The sequence below is a fragment of the Desmodus rotundus genome, chromosome 12 (assembly GCF_022682495.2).
Source record: "Desmodus rotundus isolate HL8 chromosome 12, HLdesRot8A.1, whole genome shotgun sequence".
NCBI lineage: Eukaryota > Metazoa > Chordata > Mammalia > Chiroptera > Phyllostomidae > Desmodus > Desmodus rotundus.
In genome coordinates, this window is record NC_071398.1 from 92186790 (window position 1) to 92201790 (window position 15001).

The 15001-nt window shown below is 35.8% G+C and overlaps 1 protein-coding gene across 1 annotated transcript in view; it reads right to left on the reverse strand.

Annotated features, from left to right (window-relative positions):
- Window positions 1-15001, reverse strand: part of CEP350 (centrosomal protein 350) — a 111350-nt gene that overhangs the window by 36417 nt on the left and 59932 nt on the right. Inside the window, exons 23-26 of the mRNA XM_053915551.1 lie at window positions 9415-9611; window positions 8601-8785; window positions 8030-8117; window positions 1584-1730 (exon numbers count right to left, since the gene is read on the reverse strand). Of these exons, the coding sequence (XP_053771526.1) occupies window positions 1584-1730; window positions 8030-8117; window positions 8601-8785; window positions 9415-9611 (617 nt within the window). The remainder of the gene's footprint in view (window positions 1-1583; window positions 1731-8029; window positions 8118-8600; window positions 8786-9414; window positions 9612-15001) is intronic.

Below are 15001 nucleotides of genomic sequence, written 5' to 3' on the forward strand. Positions count from 1 at the left end.
GCCATTGGTTTAATCAATACATTATTTCTGATGAACAAAAAGTTCATCATAAATAAAGTAGTCATTTATTCTTTCAACTTTTCAGGAAGACAGGTTAGAAAAAAAATCATGATTTTTAAAAATATCCTCACCTGCGGATATGCTTATTGATTTTAGAGGAGGAAGGGAGAGAGACAGAGAAAGAAGCATCAATCAGTTGCCTCCTGAATGCACCCCAACCAGGGATTGAACCCATAACCTTTTGGTATATGGGATGAAACTTCAACCAACTGAGCCATCCAGCCAGGGCAAAGTTAGTTTGCTTCTTAAAATTGACTTTAGAGAGAGAGGAAGAGAGGAAGAGAGAGAGAGAGAGAGAGAGAGAGAGAGAGAGAGAGAGAGAGAGAGAGAGAGAAAGAAAGAGAGACTGACCTTTCTGGTTCATTTACTTACCGATTCATTGGTTGATTCTTGTATGTACCCTGACCAGGAATCAAACCTACAACCTTGGCATACTGGGATGATGCTCCAACCAACTGAGCTACCCAGCCAAGGCATCACTTTTTACTTTGTGAACAATATAAACAAAGTAGATCCCTGCTCCTTCCCATTTCCCTTCCTGACGCCTTAAGGCAACATCATCATTACTGGTTTAAATCAAAATCAGGCCACAGTATTAAGAACACTTATGTGATATTCCTGCCAAAGATGCACAACCTGATCTACTTATGAGGAAAACTAGACAAACCCAAGTTGGAAAACATTCTACAAAATAACTGGCATGTAATCTTCCAAAGTGTCAAGGTCATGAGAGTCAAAGAACTCTTCCAGAATGAAGGCCTGAAAGAACTAAACAGACCTGAAAACTACATGCAATATGTGATTTTGAGCTCATGTTTTGATAAAAAGAACATTACTATGACAACTGGAGAAACTTGACTGAGGTCTGCAAATTACATGGTAGTAACGTATCAGTGTTAACTCTTTGCAACATACTTTCAACTCACAACAGAGTTCTTTATACCGTGGTAGAAATTTTGTATAAATTTAAGACTGTTTCAAAGTTTAAACTGTATTTTAAAAATCAAAGCAGAGAACATTAGAGTAATTTAACTATACCGCAGTATAGGTTGGGTTCTCCAACACTAGCTATATTGACCCTTTACAGTGTCTCAGAATAGACCCAAATTTTGTTTTTGTCTGAGTATCTCCTTTGAATCATGTATCATTATATTAATGTTGGACAGCTGAAATAAGTATCATATAAAGAGCAAAAATAGTCTCCCTCATTAATTCTGAGGAATATATTTAGATTGTTAAGGAAGAACAAAGGTTCTTTGTCCCAAATGAGTTCATAATGGAAACCATTTTTAAGCTAATATATATGCTATGTGTCCCTTTCAAAATTTGAATATTCCATGGTAAAAAAATACTGTCACTATACATAAAGGCACATACATAAAAATGTATCCTAGTTCATCACTGTATCACACAGTGATGGGCTAGCATGAACATACCCATCATATTAGAAAATAATGCAGGGTTAGGTATTAGCAAGCAGCATGAGGCAGAAAACAAAGAAATAAGAATTTCATGTAATTTACCAATTTATTCTCCCCTGCAGATTTTAACTTCTCTTGAAGTTTTATGGTGGTCTGTCGGATCCTTTCTATCTCCTCCTGCTGCTTAAGAATCAGTTGTCTTTCCTTCCGAGCTGCCTTATTGGCTTCTTGAAGACGTTTAATTTCTGCCTAAGGTTTAAAGAGTTAGGAAAGGTAGTGAGATTTGGAAGAAAAAAAGTCCAAAGTAATTATTTTAAAAAGAAAATCCAATCATCACATATAACAAAAATAAACATATACAGTATTTCAAAATAAAGGTAATAACATGGAAAACTTTGTAAGTATCGAAAAAGGAAAAACAAGTCACATAACTCTATTCATCTAAAGTAATTTAACATAATCCCTTAAATAACTGTAATTACAACAGACTGATATTTCATATGCTCTTTGTAAACATAATATACCCTTCACATTTTTCCACAGTGCTACCTGTTCTACACACTTATTTCTTATTGTATATCAAGTAAACTCATTAACGTAACCTTTATTCTATTGCTAATCTCTTAAACCCCTTATAATTTTTTACCATCATCAAAAATCTTTAATGTCTATAATTGTTTCATACTAAGCATTAGTTATTTAGGAGAGATTCCCTCCCCCCCAAAAAAAGGACAAATAAGTCACAGACAATGAATCATTTCTATGGCCCTTAAAATAGTTTTAAAAATTGCTTTCTAAACAGAACTGTCTCCACTTAAAATGTCACCAAAAATATTCAAGACTACACTGTACCAAACTCTTTCCACACAGGATATTATTAGGTTCTCTATTGCTAATTAAGTGGGCAAAATATGATACCCTACACTGTTAATAGTTGTTGAAATTTAACATTTTTTCATAAATGTTTTCTTGTCAATAAAATTAAACATAATAAAGTCATTAACAATGTTATAATTTCTTGAAATAATGTTTGAGTTTTTTGAAACTAGCTGAAAAATGCAGAATAGTTCACAATAAACATCTCATTTCCAAAATTCCAAATTAACAATTTTTAATAGTTTGTCATATCTTCTCCTAGTGTTTAATATTAAACATTACAGATAAAAGCAGCCTGCAGTCCCTACCCCACCTCCCTAGCAGTAACCACTCTCATGGAACGTACGCTTCCAGTGCGTTCTTTTTAAACTCTTCTATAAATATTTGTACTTACCTGAAAAAACATATATTGTTTGGTTTGGTTGTTTTTAAATTTTATAAATAATATCTTACATACATATTTTCAATCCTGCTTTATTTATTAGACATTGCTTCTTGTTTTTTTAATCCTCACCAGAGGACATTTTCCACTGCTTTTTTTTTTTTAAAGAGAGAGGAAGGAGGGGAGGAGAGAGAGGAAGAGAGAGAGAAACATCAGTTGGTTGCCTCCCCTACACACCCCAACTGGGATCAAAACCACAACCTAGGTATGTGCCCTGCCTGGGAATTGAACCTACAACCTTTTAGTTTACAAGATGATGTTCCAACCGAGTCACACCAGCCAGGACTAGACATTGCTTCTGACATTGCCCCGTGTTGATTTACACCTATATGCTGTATAAAATTATATTGGAGGTATATATATTTCATTTATCTATTACCCTATGGTTGGATAAGGTTGCTGTCTACTATTGTAAACAACGCTACAATGATCGTCCTTGCACTTTTTTTGCCTCCTTGGACACACACATTAGTTTCTGTGGAGCAGCAGTTCTCAAAGTCTGGTCCATGGGACTCCTTGGGGGGCGCTCAAGATCCTTTTAGGGTCTCTTAAGGTCAAATCATCTTCATAATACTAAGACATTATTTGCCCTTTTTCATTCTCATTCTCTCATGAATATACAATAGCATTATATGTGTTTCTATGAAAATTATTTTCCAAAACAAAAAAACTTAGTGAAAAGAATATTATGTAGAGTTTTGTAAATCTCTATTATCTGGATTGATTTTTTTAAAGTATCAACATGGTCATTCGGAAAATGATAGTTCAATGAGTTATGCAGGTCTTCCCATACTGACATATTATAGTAGATCGAAAATTACATTCACTAATATCATCACTGATCTCAAAAGTTCATTAGTATTGACTTGGGTGGTAGATAGAAATTTTTCAAAATTCTGACTTTTGCTGGAAAGTTTGAATTTTGTATCTGAATAATTCTTTCAAGTCTAATGGAATTCCATGAAAAACTAAGGCGAGTTCTGCTTGCAGTTCAAACAACTGTACAAATTATTCTCCTTTGGTTAATAATCACTGTACTTTGGCTTCTAGCAAAAGTGCTTAATTGTGGGCTTTCCATTTCTATCACGCAGAATATGACAAAAAACAAGTACTCAAGCACTCAATAAAATTAATATTTTTTTTTCTTAACCAGAATATAAATATTCTTTTGAAGGACATTTTTCAGTGAAACTAGCTTTTTTTTTTCAGCTCTAAGTGTGTGGCAGTAAAAAATATTCTGACTACTTGTACGATTCGGTCCCACTGCCCTGATTTGTGCTAAGGCGGCAGCAGTGTTACCCACCACTGCTTCTGCACCATTTAGTGAAAAATGTCAACACACAAAAAGGGAAAATCCATATCCCATTATCATTATAAACATGAAAGGCTTTAGAGACCTTTTGAAAACTGCTACTAGCTTAGGCCTGAGTTTCTGAACCAATTAATGTATAAATTCACCCAATCTCAGCCCAGAAGAAGAGACTTTTTCAAGGGGGGGGAAAATTTGCTTCTCTTAAAATTAGGCCATTGGATGTATAAAGAAAATGTTCACTTTAAAATGGTGAATGGTATTAAGTGAATTATTCACTTTAAAATGGTTATTTCCTATTATGTGCATTTCACCAAAAAAAAAAAAAAAGAGTAAGACATAGGAAAACATATTCTTTTTTTCCTACGCTTGTACAAAGATAATGTGACCATTTAGCCATATCACTACCAGTTAAAATAATTCTTATTGATTCATCAGCTGTAATAAACTTCTTAGTACATATATATCCTCACACTCTGGTGCTTTTATTTCTGTAGGGTAACTTTCCAGGGGTATCAAAGAGTATTTTTTTTCACATTTACTTTAAAAACATTCTAAAGTACTACAAACATAATATGCAGAAAAAATAATCACTCAAATTCCTACCAGTGGGATAGAACAGTTTGCTCTATTTGTTTCAAATCTCTCTTCTTCAAACATAAGCCATTACATATGAAACTAAGCTCCACTCGCTCCCTTCTCCCACTTACTCCCCAGGAGTACACGTACATCACTCCTACACGTGTTTGTGTACTTCTGGTGCGTGAGCGGTCCCACAGAACATGTATTACTCATTGGGGATGTTTTTAATTATCAAGAATGGTATCATGTTATAAATATTCTTTTGCATCTTGCTTGTTTGTAAAAATAAATATAATGCTTTTAATGGATGGAGAGCTACTGCTACACTATTTAAAAGATTAAATGAAATTAAAATTTCAGTTTCTCAGTTGTACTCATCACATTTTAAGTTAAGTACTCAAAACCACACGTGGCTAGTAGCTACTGTATCGGATAGCACAGGTAACAGAACATTACCTTCATTTCAGAAATCTCTGTTGGTCACTGCTGATACCTCCTGTGTTTATTTTCTGCAGCATTATACTTTCTCGCAGGAATATGCTTTTGTTTAATCTATTCTCTTAATGAAGAAATTAAGGTGTTTCCACTTTCCCCTGTGCGTATGTGAAAGCCTCTCTAGAATGTATACCAAGGCAAAGAACTGTTGAGTCGTGTCCTGAACTTAACTAGATACAGTCCAACTGCTCGTAAAGTGGTTATAGCAGTTACCACTCCCTGCAACTACACAGAACTGAAGTGACAAAACTGGAGACTTAAGGGGCTTCAAATTCAGTTGCCCCCTCAAATGTATTTGCTACTTCTGTAGCAACACAGACAGAAAGCTAACAAGTTAAACCAGAAACTTCTCAACAGCAGAGCGGCAATCTTCACAGTTCTTTGGGCTGGTAAAAATGTTTGCCTGGCTTTCAGCTGAAATCCCTGGCGGGTCACACCTTAGTTAGGGTCAATGCAAAACATAAGTAGACTGAGGTTTACCAATGCTGCAACCCAACGCTAAAACCCAGCTCATCAGCCCTTGAAAGGATTCGAGTGAACAGCTGAGCACTCGAACTGCATGGCAGAGCAAAAACAGATCTTCTCTGGGGGAAGGTAACATCTCCTGGAGCCTCGCAGTTACTTACACACAGTGTCCAGCAAGCAGTCAAAAATTACTAGGCATGTAAAAAGGATAATATGATAAAAAAATAAAAGCAAACAATAGCAGCAGACAGAGAGATGTCCAAAAATTAGTGTTAGCAGACAAAATAATTAAAATGATTAGGAATGTGTTCAAAAGAATATAGAAAAATAGATGAAAATGTAGAGAATTTCACCCTGGCTGGTGTGGCTCAATGGTTGAGTGCTGCAACCATTCAACCACTGCGCTTTTATTTCTGTAGGGTCACTTTCTGCGAATCCAAAGGTCACTGGTTCAATTCCCAGTCAGGGCATATGTCTGGGTTGCGGGCCAAATCCCCAGTAGGGGGCATGCAAGAGGCAATGTTGTTTCCCTCTCTTTCTCCTTCCCTTCCCCTCTCTAAACAATAAATAAATAAAATCTTTAAAAAAATTTTTTTAAATGTAGAGAATTTCAACAAAGATTTAAAATCTATATAAAAAGAACAAAATGGATATTACAGAACTGAACAAAATCAAATTAAATGGATTTAACAGCCCACATGACAGTGTGTAACATTTAACTAATGAATTCAAAGACCAGGCAAAACAACTCTCCAAATTGAAGCACAAAAGTTTTTGTAAAAATCGTTTCAAAGAATAACACAAAAACAAAACAGAGTAGAAGAGAGATGTGGTAAATGGTCAAAAGGCCTAACAAATGTATACTTTGAGCCTCTGAAGGAAGGAGAGAGAGAACAGCGCAGAAGCTACTCATGAAAAGATAATTTTCAAGAACTGATGAAATACCACAAACAACAGATTCAAGAGGCTCAGCAACCCCGAATAGTATGAATACAAAAGCAACCCCGAATAGTATGAATACAAAAGACACCCAGACACATCATATAGCAAAACTACTAAAAAAATCAAAGACATGTTTTAAAAAAAAATCTTAAAAGCAGCCTTTGGAAGAACAATATTAAAGCTGACTTCTCCATAAAAACAATGGGAACCAGTAGACAATGGAAAATGACATCATTAAAAATGCTGAAAGAAAATGATTCTATACCCAGTAAAAACATCCTTCAAAAATTAAGACAAAACAAATACATTTTCAGACTAACAAAAACTAAACGTGCCCTGATGGTGTGGCTCAGCAGGTTGGGCGCTGTCCTGCAAAGCAAACAGTCGTCTGTTCAATTTGCTGTCAGGGCAGGTGCCTGGGTTGTAGGTTGAGTCCTGGTCAGGGCATGGACAAGAAGGCAACCAATCAGTGTTTCTCTCCCTGTTTCTCCCCCCGCCTCTAAAAATGAATAAATAAGTAAATCTTTAAAACAAAATAATGACACCTAATAAAATCTAATTTTAAAAAATGTGTTATCAGCAGGCATGCAATAAAATATTAAACTCATTAAAATGAAATACTGTGCTTCAAAGCACACTACTGAAGTGAAAACAACCTCAGAGAGAGAAAATATCTGTAAATCTAGTTTTTATTCTACTTTACAAACAGAAAACTACTGTAACATTGTAAAAAGTTATTTAAATTTTTGAAATAACAAAGTTTTTATATTATTTTTTAAAAGATTTTATTTATTTGTTTTTAGAGAGAGGGAAAAGGAGGGAGACAGAGAGGGAGAGAAGCATTGTTGTGTGAGATACTGGTTGCTTCTCACAGGCCCCCAACCAGGGACCTGGCTTGCACCCAGGCATGTGGCCTGACTGGGAATCCAACCAGCAACCCCACTCAGCCACACCTGCCGGGGTGGAGCTGAATGTTTAACCACTACATCATGCTGCCTCTCCAGGATTCAAATCCCAGGTCTGTCTTTCTGAGTTCACCAAGCCAAAATATTTGTCAATTTGTAACTAATATGTCTTAGAAATCTATTTGGGAAAACAGTGACTAGAAATTTAATCTAAATAGACTCTTACAAATACCTTAATTTTTTAAAATATGCATTTCGAAGGACTTTTATTTTACATACTAAGTGAAGGCAGAAGGTTTGACTGTACATTGTATTAAGAGAGCAGTGACATGCAATCCTAATTTAGGAGAAACATGGTAGACTACCAAGCAACTCCTGTAATTATATTAGTATAGGCATACCTAGTAGTAAATATGAATTAAATTTCACTTAAGGAAATAATAAGAAAAAGAGATTAGGCAAAACAATAGATTCCACAATCTAACTTGCCAGTATGATAAATTCTCTTAAAGGTGTATTTTTCCTAACATACCTTTTCTTGCTGCAACCTTAAGAGCAAACCACGCTGTTTCTTCCGAAGCGGGGGCATTTTATCATCTTCTCCTTTGTCTCGTAGATGTCTGCAAATATTTCCCATTGAAACAAAGATTAGATTACATTTCTATTCTAATGTCAACAATTCCGACAGCTAAAGTCTCTAAGCCAACTAAACTTTTCCAAATGGGAACAAATGGGGAGAAGAGTCGCTGCATGCAGGAATTCCCGTCCCAACAATTATTTTACTGCCTGTGTAATTCAGGTAAACCCTAGACTGTGTCCTTTAAAGAGAAAACCGCTTTGAGAAATTTACAATAAAATAAGGGAATTAAGTATAAAATAATGTAAGAGTCAGTTAAGTGATAAAAGAGAAATGCAAAGAAAATGTTGTATGAATAGGAGGTCTTGAAAGCAAATGATTCAAGGATGGAGGCCCATTAGTTTCTGAAACTGGGTTGATCAAATTAAATTAAATAAGGAAACAAAAGCATCTTTAAAAATAAAGTATGTCCTTTTAATGGAAGGAGAAATTAAACAGCAAAAACTTTGTTCACGAGAGAACTCACTTTTTCTGGTGTTCCAGCCAGGCTAGCTCAGCCTTAGTTTTCTCCTTCAAGGCTTTCTCACGGAGCCGCAGGAGCGAGGACTGGTGAGCCGCCCTCATTTCCTCTTCTTTCATATACTGCCGAACCATCTCCATAGTAAACTTAGAAAAGCTATCTTGTCCTCCTGAGAATGGCATGCTCAGCTCCTATAGTAGAGAGTTTACTTTGAGTTGATCATCATCTAAAGCTTTTGGAATATAATTAACTTCATTAAAAGAGGTATGCAAAAAAAAAGGAAAAAGAGGTATGCACTTATAAAAAATTATATCAATAAAATTATATCAATTAAATAAATTAAAAATGTTGCCAATCATGTATAAAACATTCTTCGAAAAAGGCACATGAGAGAGAATAACATTCATCTGCTAATTTATTCAGTCATTAAAATTTGAACAAACTACTGTAAGGCTGATAGTGTCCCAGACACATAAAACAGGGTAAGAATTTGTCCCTGTTATCCAAAAAGCTTAGCATTTACTAAGAATGATATTAATACAAATTTTTAAATAGAATAAAGTTTTTAAAGAGTGAAGTAAGTAAAAAAGCTAGAGATAACTTTGGCTCAGATCCTCAAAGGCATTAAGGAGTAAGTTTGTATTCTACTTTATAAGGAAGGCAAAGCCAGATTTTATAGCAAAAGTAAAATATAAAGTTGATAATTTAAGACAATCGTTTTGGTAATTGACAGCTGAATTCAAGCACAAAGTTATCCTCACAACTTTGAGAAAACACACAACTACTCATGAAGCACCTGTCCAGGTAAACTGGCACCCACCTTGGTAGAAGACAGCGTCATCTTTTCTGGGGAGGTCTCTTCATCAGAGTCGTCCTGATGGCCTCTTTTCTTCTCCATGTTAAATCTGCGATGGCTCTCAGAAGGGAGTAAAGAGCGAAATGACTTTTCTTCTATTTCATCTTCAGTCATGGATTCATCAAATTTCAGGGAATACTCTGTTGCAATGGAAGCTGAATCTAAAAGAATGCGGAGCAGATGTCATCACTGTGACAGTTTTCAGTAGGTGCTCAATTCGCAGGGCTCACTGCCTCTTTATGGGACAAGATAACAATTCACATAACTAATCACTAGCAGTAAGCAGGAAATAAAATTCAAATCACTTACAAACAAGGAAGAAACTCTAAAATATCTAAAAATATTAGTACAAGAAATAAAGTAAAAGTGCAGTGTACTTCAAACAGCTCTTACAAACCAGTTAGAAAACTAATACCCCTATAGAAAAATGAGAAATGACCATGATCAGATGCTTCACAAAGCAAATATAAATATACAAAGTAAAAAAAACAAAAGTTTAACATTATTAGCAATCACAGAAATGCAATTTAAAAAATTTTTATAACATTGATTCCATGCTTAATTAAAAACACAACAGCTCTTTTAAGTTGGCTCCTGCGTGCCTTTCAGATGCCACTCCCCAACAGTCCTTTTGGTTACTGAACATCCATAGTTTCTGATACTACAGGATGTTCCAAGCTCATTTTGTATTTTCCCCGTCCAGTCCTAAAATCAGTCATTTCCCTAAAGAGCTATAGTTTCTTTTATTGGAGAATATTTAGAAACCACAATCAGCTACTGGTTGTCCTTGTCACTACTGGGGTTTTCTTATTTCTTCATTCGATCAATGGGTAGAGCGATGTACCATATGCATGTATAATAACCCAGGTACACACCCCCACTACACACAGACTCTTTCCTGTATCCATCCATCCAAATGTAGATTCATAATGATGTTTCTAACTAATTCAGTGCCACAGTTCATTCTACTCTTCCTTTCTTGTGTATCTATGACTTCCCTCTTCAACACTGAGAAATCTGTATCCCACCATCCAACAACTGTTTACATACATATTTGTTCAACCCCAAAATATATGTAAAGTACTGTCAGCCTGTACCCCTGTGAGGCGGGGGGAAGTGTGTGTATACTGTTATGTTTGTAGTTAGGCTTATAATTTCCACTACAAAATATCACTCTCCAGCATGACTTAAGTCAGTTCCTTTTCCCGCCACCCCTCCAGTGTGGTTATGTCATGTATTTGTAACACAGATTCATTTGTCACAGGCTGCATTCCATCCTGGGACACCTCTTCCACAAACATTCACTGGGCTGTTGATTTTCTTGCTACCGAGTTTTAAGAGTCCTTTCTTCAACATAGGAACTTTGAGGAGACACAATTCAGTCTATAATATTCCATCTTATGGCTCCCCAAAATTCACTCCTCTTTGCATGCAAAATACATTCACCCCCTCCCAAGAGCCCTAAAAGACTTAACCCATTCCAGCATCAACTATACATCCAAAGTCTCACATAAGCATCATCTAATTAGGTATGGGTGAGACTCAAGGTACCAGATAAGGTAAGAAAAAAACCCACCCAAACAGAGCAGCAAAAAGAAAAAAATTTAAAAATGAGGATAGTTTAAGGATAGCTTCATGATGTACCTTTGGGACATCATGAAGCATAATATAATCCTCGTTATAGGGATACCAGAGGGTCAAAAGGGAGATCAAGGGATTGAGAATCTATTTGAAGATATAATGATCAAAAACTTCCCTGACTTGGTAAAGGAAACAAACACACAAGTCCAGGAAGCGCAGAGTCCGAACCAAGATGGACCCAAAGAGGCCCACATCAAGACATATCATGATTAAAACAGCAAAGCCTAAAGACAAGGAGAGCATCTTGAAAGTCACAAGAAAATAGCAGTTAGTTAACTACAAGGGATCTCCCATGAGACTGTCATCTGATTTCTCAACAGACACACTTCAGGCCAAAAGGGAGTGGCATAAAATATTCAAAGTGATAAAAAGCAAGGACCTACAATCAAGGCTACTTTTACCCAGGAAGGCTAGCCTTTAAAATTGAAGGAGAAATAGAGTTCACCAGACAAGAAAAAGCTAATGGAGTTTGTTACCACTAAACCAGTATTTCAACAAATGTTAAAGGGCTTGGTAGAAGAATAAAAAGAAGGACAAAGAAGAAAAGGAAAAAGGAGAGGAAAAAGAAAAAAAAAACACAGAAGAACATAGTTAAAAGAATCAAATAGCAATAAATACACACGTATCAATAATTACTTTAAATGTAAATGGCTTAAATGCTCCAATAAAAAGGCATAGGGTAGAAGAATGGATAAAATGACAAGACCCATATACATATGCTGTCTTTGAGAGACCCACCTCAGAATGAAAGATACACAGAGTAAACACAGACAGATGGATGGAAAAAGATATTTCATGCAAATGAAAAGAAAAAAAAAGCTGGGGTAGCAATACTTTTATAGACAAACTAGACTTTAAAACCAAGGCTATAGGAAGCGATAAAGGATACTACATAATGAAAAAGGGAACAATCCAAAAAGAGAATATAAACCTAGTAAACATTTATTATGCACTCAACATAGGAGCACCTAAGTATGTGAAGCAAATCCTGATGAATCTAAAGGGAGAGATCGACAGAAACACTCATAATCAGGGATTTTAACACCCCACTGACTTCAATGGACAGATTCCAGACAGAAAATCAACAAGGAGATGGCGGCCTTAAAACGACACAATAGACCAAGCAGATTTCACTGGCATTTTCAGAGCGTTTCACCCCAAAGCAGCAAAATATACATTCTTTTCAAGTACACATGGAACATTTTTTGTGTTAGAATACAAAATAAGTCTCAGTAAATTTAAGAACATTTAAATCATATCAAGCATCTTCTCTGACCATAATGCTATGAAACCAGAAAGCAATCACAAGAAGAAAACTGCAAAATACACAAAGACATGGAAGTTAAATAACATGTTTTTAAATAATGAAATGAGTTAATGATGAGATCAAGGAAGAAATACTTTCAAACAAATGAAAATGAGAACACAACAACCCAAAATCTGTGGGATACAGGGAAAGCAGTACTCAGAGGGAAATTCATAGCATTACAGGCCTATCTGAAGAAACAAGAAAAAGCTCAGCTAGAAAAAGAACAACAAACAAAGACCAAAGTGAGCAGAAGAAAGAAAATAAAGATCAAAGCAGAAATAAATGAGGTAGAGTCTAAAAAAACACAAAAATCAATGAATCCAAGAGCTGATTCTTTGATAAGGTAAACGAGATTGACAAACCTTTAACCAGAATCATGAAGAGAAAATGAGAAAGGACCCAAATAAATAAAATCAGAGATGAAAGAGGAACAGTAACAACTGGCACCAAAAAAATACAAAGGATTGTAAGACAATATTATGAACAACTCTATGCCAATAAACTGGACAACCTGGACAAAATAAGTAAGTTCCTAGAAACATATAATCTTCCAAAAGTAAATCAATAAGAATTAGAGAATCTGAATAGACAGATTACAACTAGTGAAATTGAAGCAGTAATCAAAAAACTCCTAACAAACAAAAGCCCTGGACTGGACGCCTTCACAGGTGAATTTTATCAAACATTCCAAGAAGAATTAACACCTCTCCTCAAAATATTCCAAAAAATTCAAGAGCAGGGAAGACTCTCAAGTTCATTTTACAAGGCCAGCATTATCCTAATTCTAAGACCAGAAAAAGATACTACAAAGAAAGAAAATTATAGGCCAATATTCCTGATGAACTCAGTGGCTAAAATCCTCAACAAAATATTAGCAAGCTAAGTACAGCAATACATCAAAAGGTCCTACACCATGATCAAGTGGGACTTATTCTGGGGATGCAAGGTTGGTACAACATTCACAAATCAATGAACGTGACCCACCACATAAACAAAATGAGGGGTAAAAACCACATGATCACATCAATAATCAATAAATGCAGAAAAAGCATTAGATAAAATCCAGAACCCATTTATGATAAAAAAAAAACTCTCAAAGTAAAAATAGAACATACATCAATATAAGAAAGGCCATGTATGAAAAACCCACCACCAGCATCACACTCAATGGGCAAAAACTACAAGTGTTCCCATTAAGACTAGGAATAAGAAAGGCATGTTTACTTTTACCACTGATATTCAACATAGTACTGGAAGTCCTAGCTACAGCAATCAGACAAGAAGAAGAAATAAAAGGCATCCGAACCAGAAAGGAAGAAATAAAATTGTCATTATTTGCAGATGACATGATACTATATCATGAATGCTAAAGATTCCACCAGGAAACTACAAGAACCGATAAATGAATTTAGGATACAAAATTAATACCCAGAAGACAGCTGCATTTTTATACATCAACAATGAACTATGAGAAAGGGATATTAAGAAAACAATCCCATTCACAATTGCTTTAAAAGAATAAAATACCTTGGAATAAATTTAACCAAGAATATAAAAGAACTAGATTCAAAAAACTGTAAGACACTGAAGAAAGAAACTGAAGAAGATATGAGTAAGTGGAAGCATATCAGTGTTCATAGATAAGAAGAATTAACATCATTATAATGTCCATACTACCCAAAGCAATCTATAGATTTGACACAATTCCTATCAAGATACCAATGGCACATTTCATAGAAGAAAAAATATTACAAAAATGTATATGGAACCACAAAAGGCACCGAATAGCAATAGCATTCTTGAGAAAGGAGAACAAAATTGGAGGAAACATACTACCTAATATTAAACTATACTATAAGGTCATAGTAATCAAAAGAGCATGATACTGACGTAAAAAACAGACATACAGTCAATGGGAGAGAATAAAGAGACCAGAAATAAACCCCTGCCTTTATAGTCAATTAATATTAGACAGAGGAGGCAAAAACTTACAATGTGCTAATGATAGTTTATTCTAGAGGCTTCCAGCCAAGATGGAGACATTAGGTAGATACGCTTTGCTTCCTCATACAACCGAAAGGACAAATTTAAAAGCAAAAAACAACCAGAAATGCCAGAAAATTGAACTGTATGGAAGTCTGACAACCAAGGAGTTAAAGAAGAAACATTCATCCAGACCAGCAGGATGGTTGGAGATGGGCAGCCAGGGTGGAGAGGATGTGCTGCAAGGCGGCAGCTAGAGGACCAGGGGTCCCACATTTGTGTGCAGATAAGCTGGGAGAAACAACTGGGGAGTGAGCCAGACTGTGAACAGGAGAGTCCATTGGAGAGACCCATAGGGTCCTAGAACTTACACAAACCCACTGACCTGGAAATCATCACCAGAAGGGCTCAATTTGCTTGTGGGTAGCGGGGAAAGGGACTGAAAGCGGGCTGAGCAAGCAGCACTGTTCCCTCTCTGACCCCTCCCCCACATATAGCACCACAACAACAACGTGGGTTGCCTCACCCTGGTGACTACCTAAGCCTCTGCCCCTTACAGTGTAACAGGTGTGCAGAGACAAAGAAATATGGCTCCAATGAAAGAACAGATCAAAACTC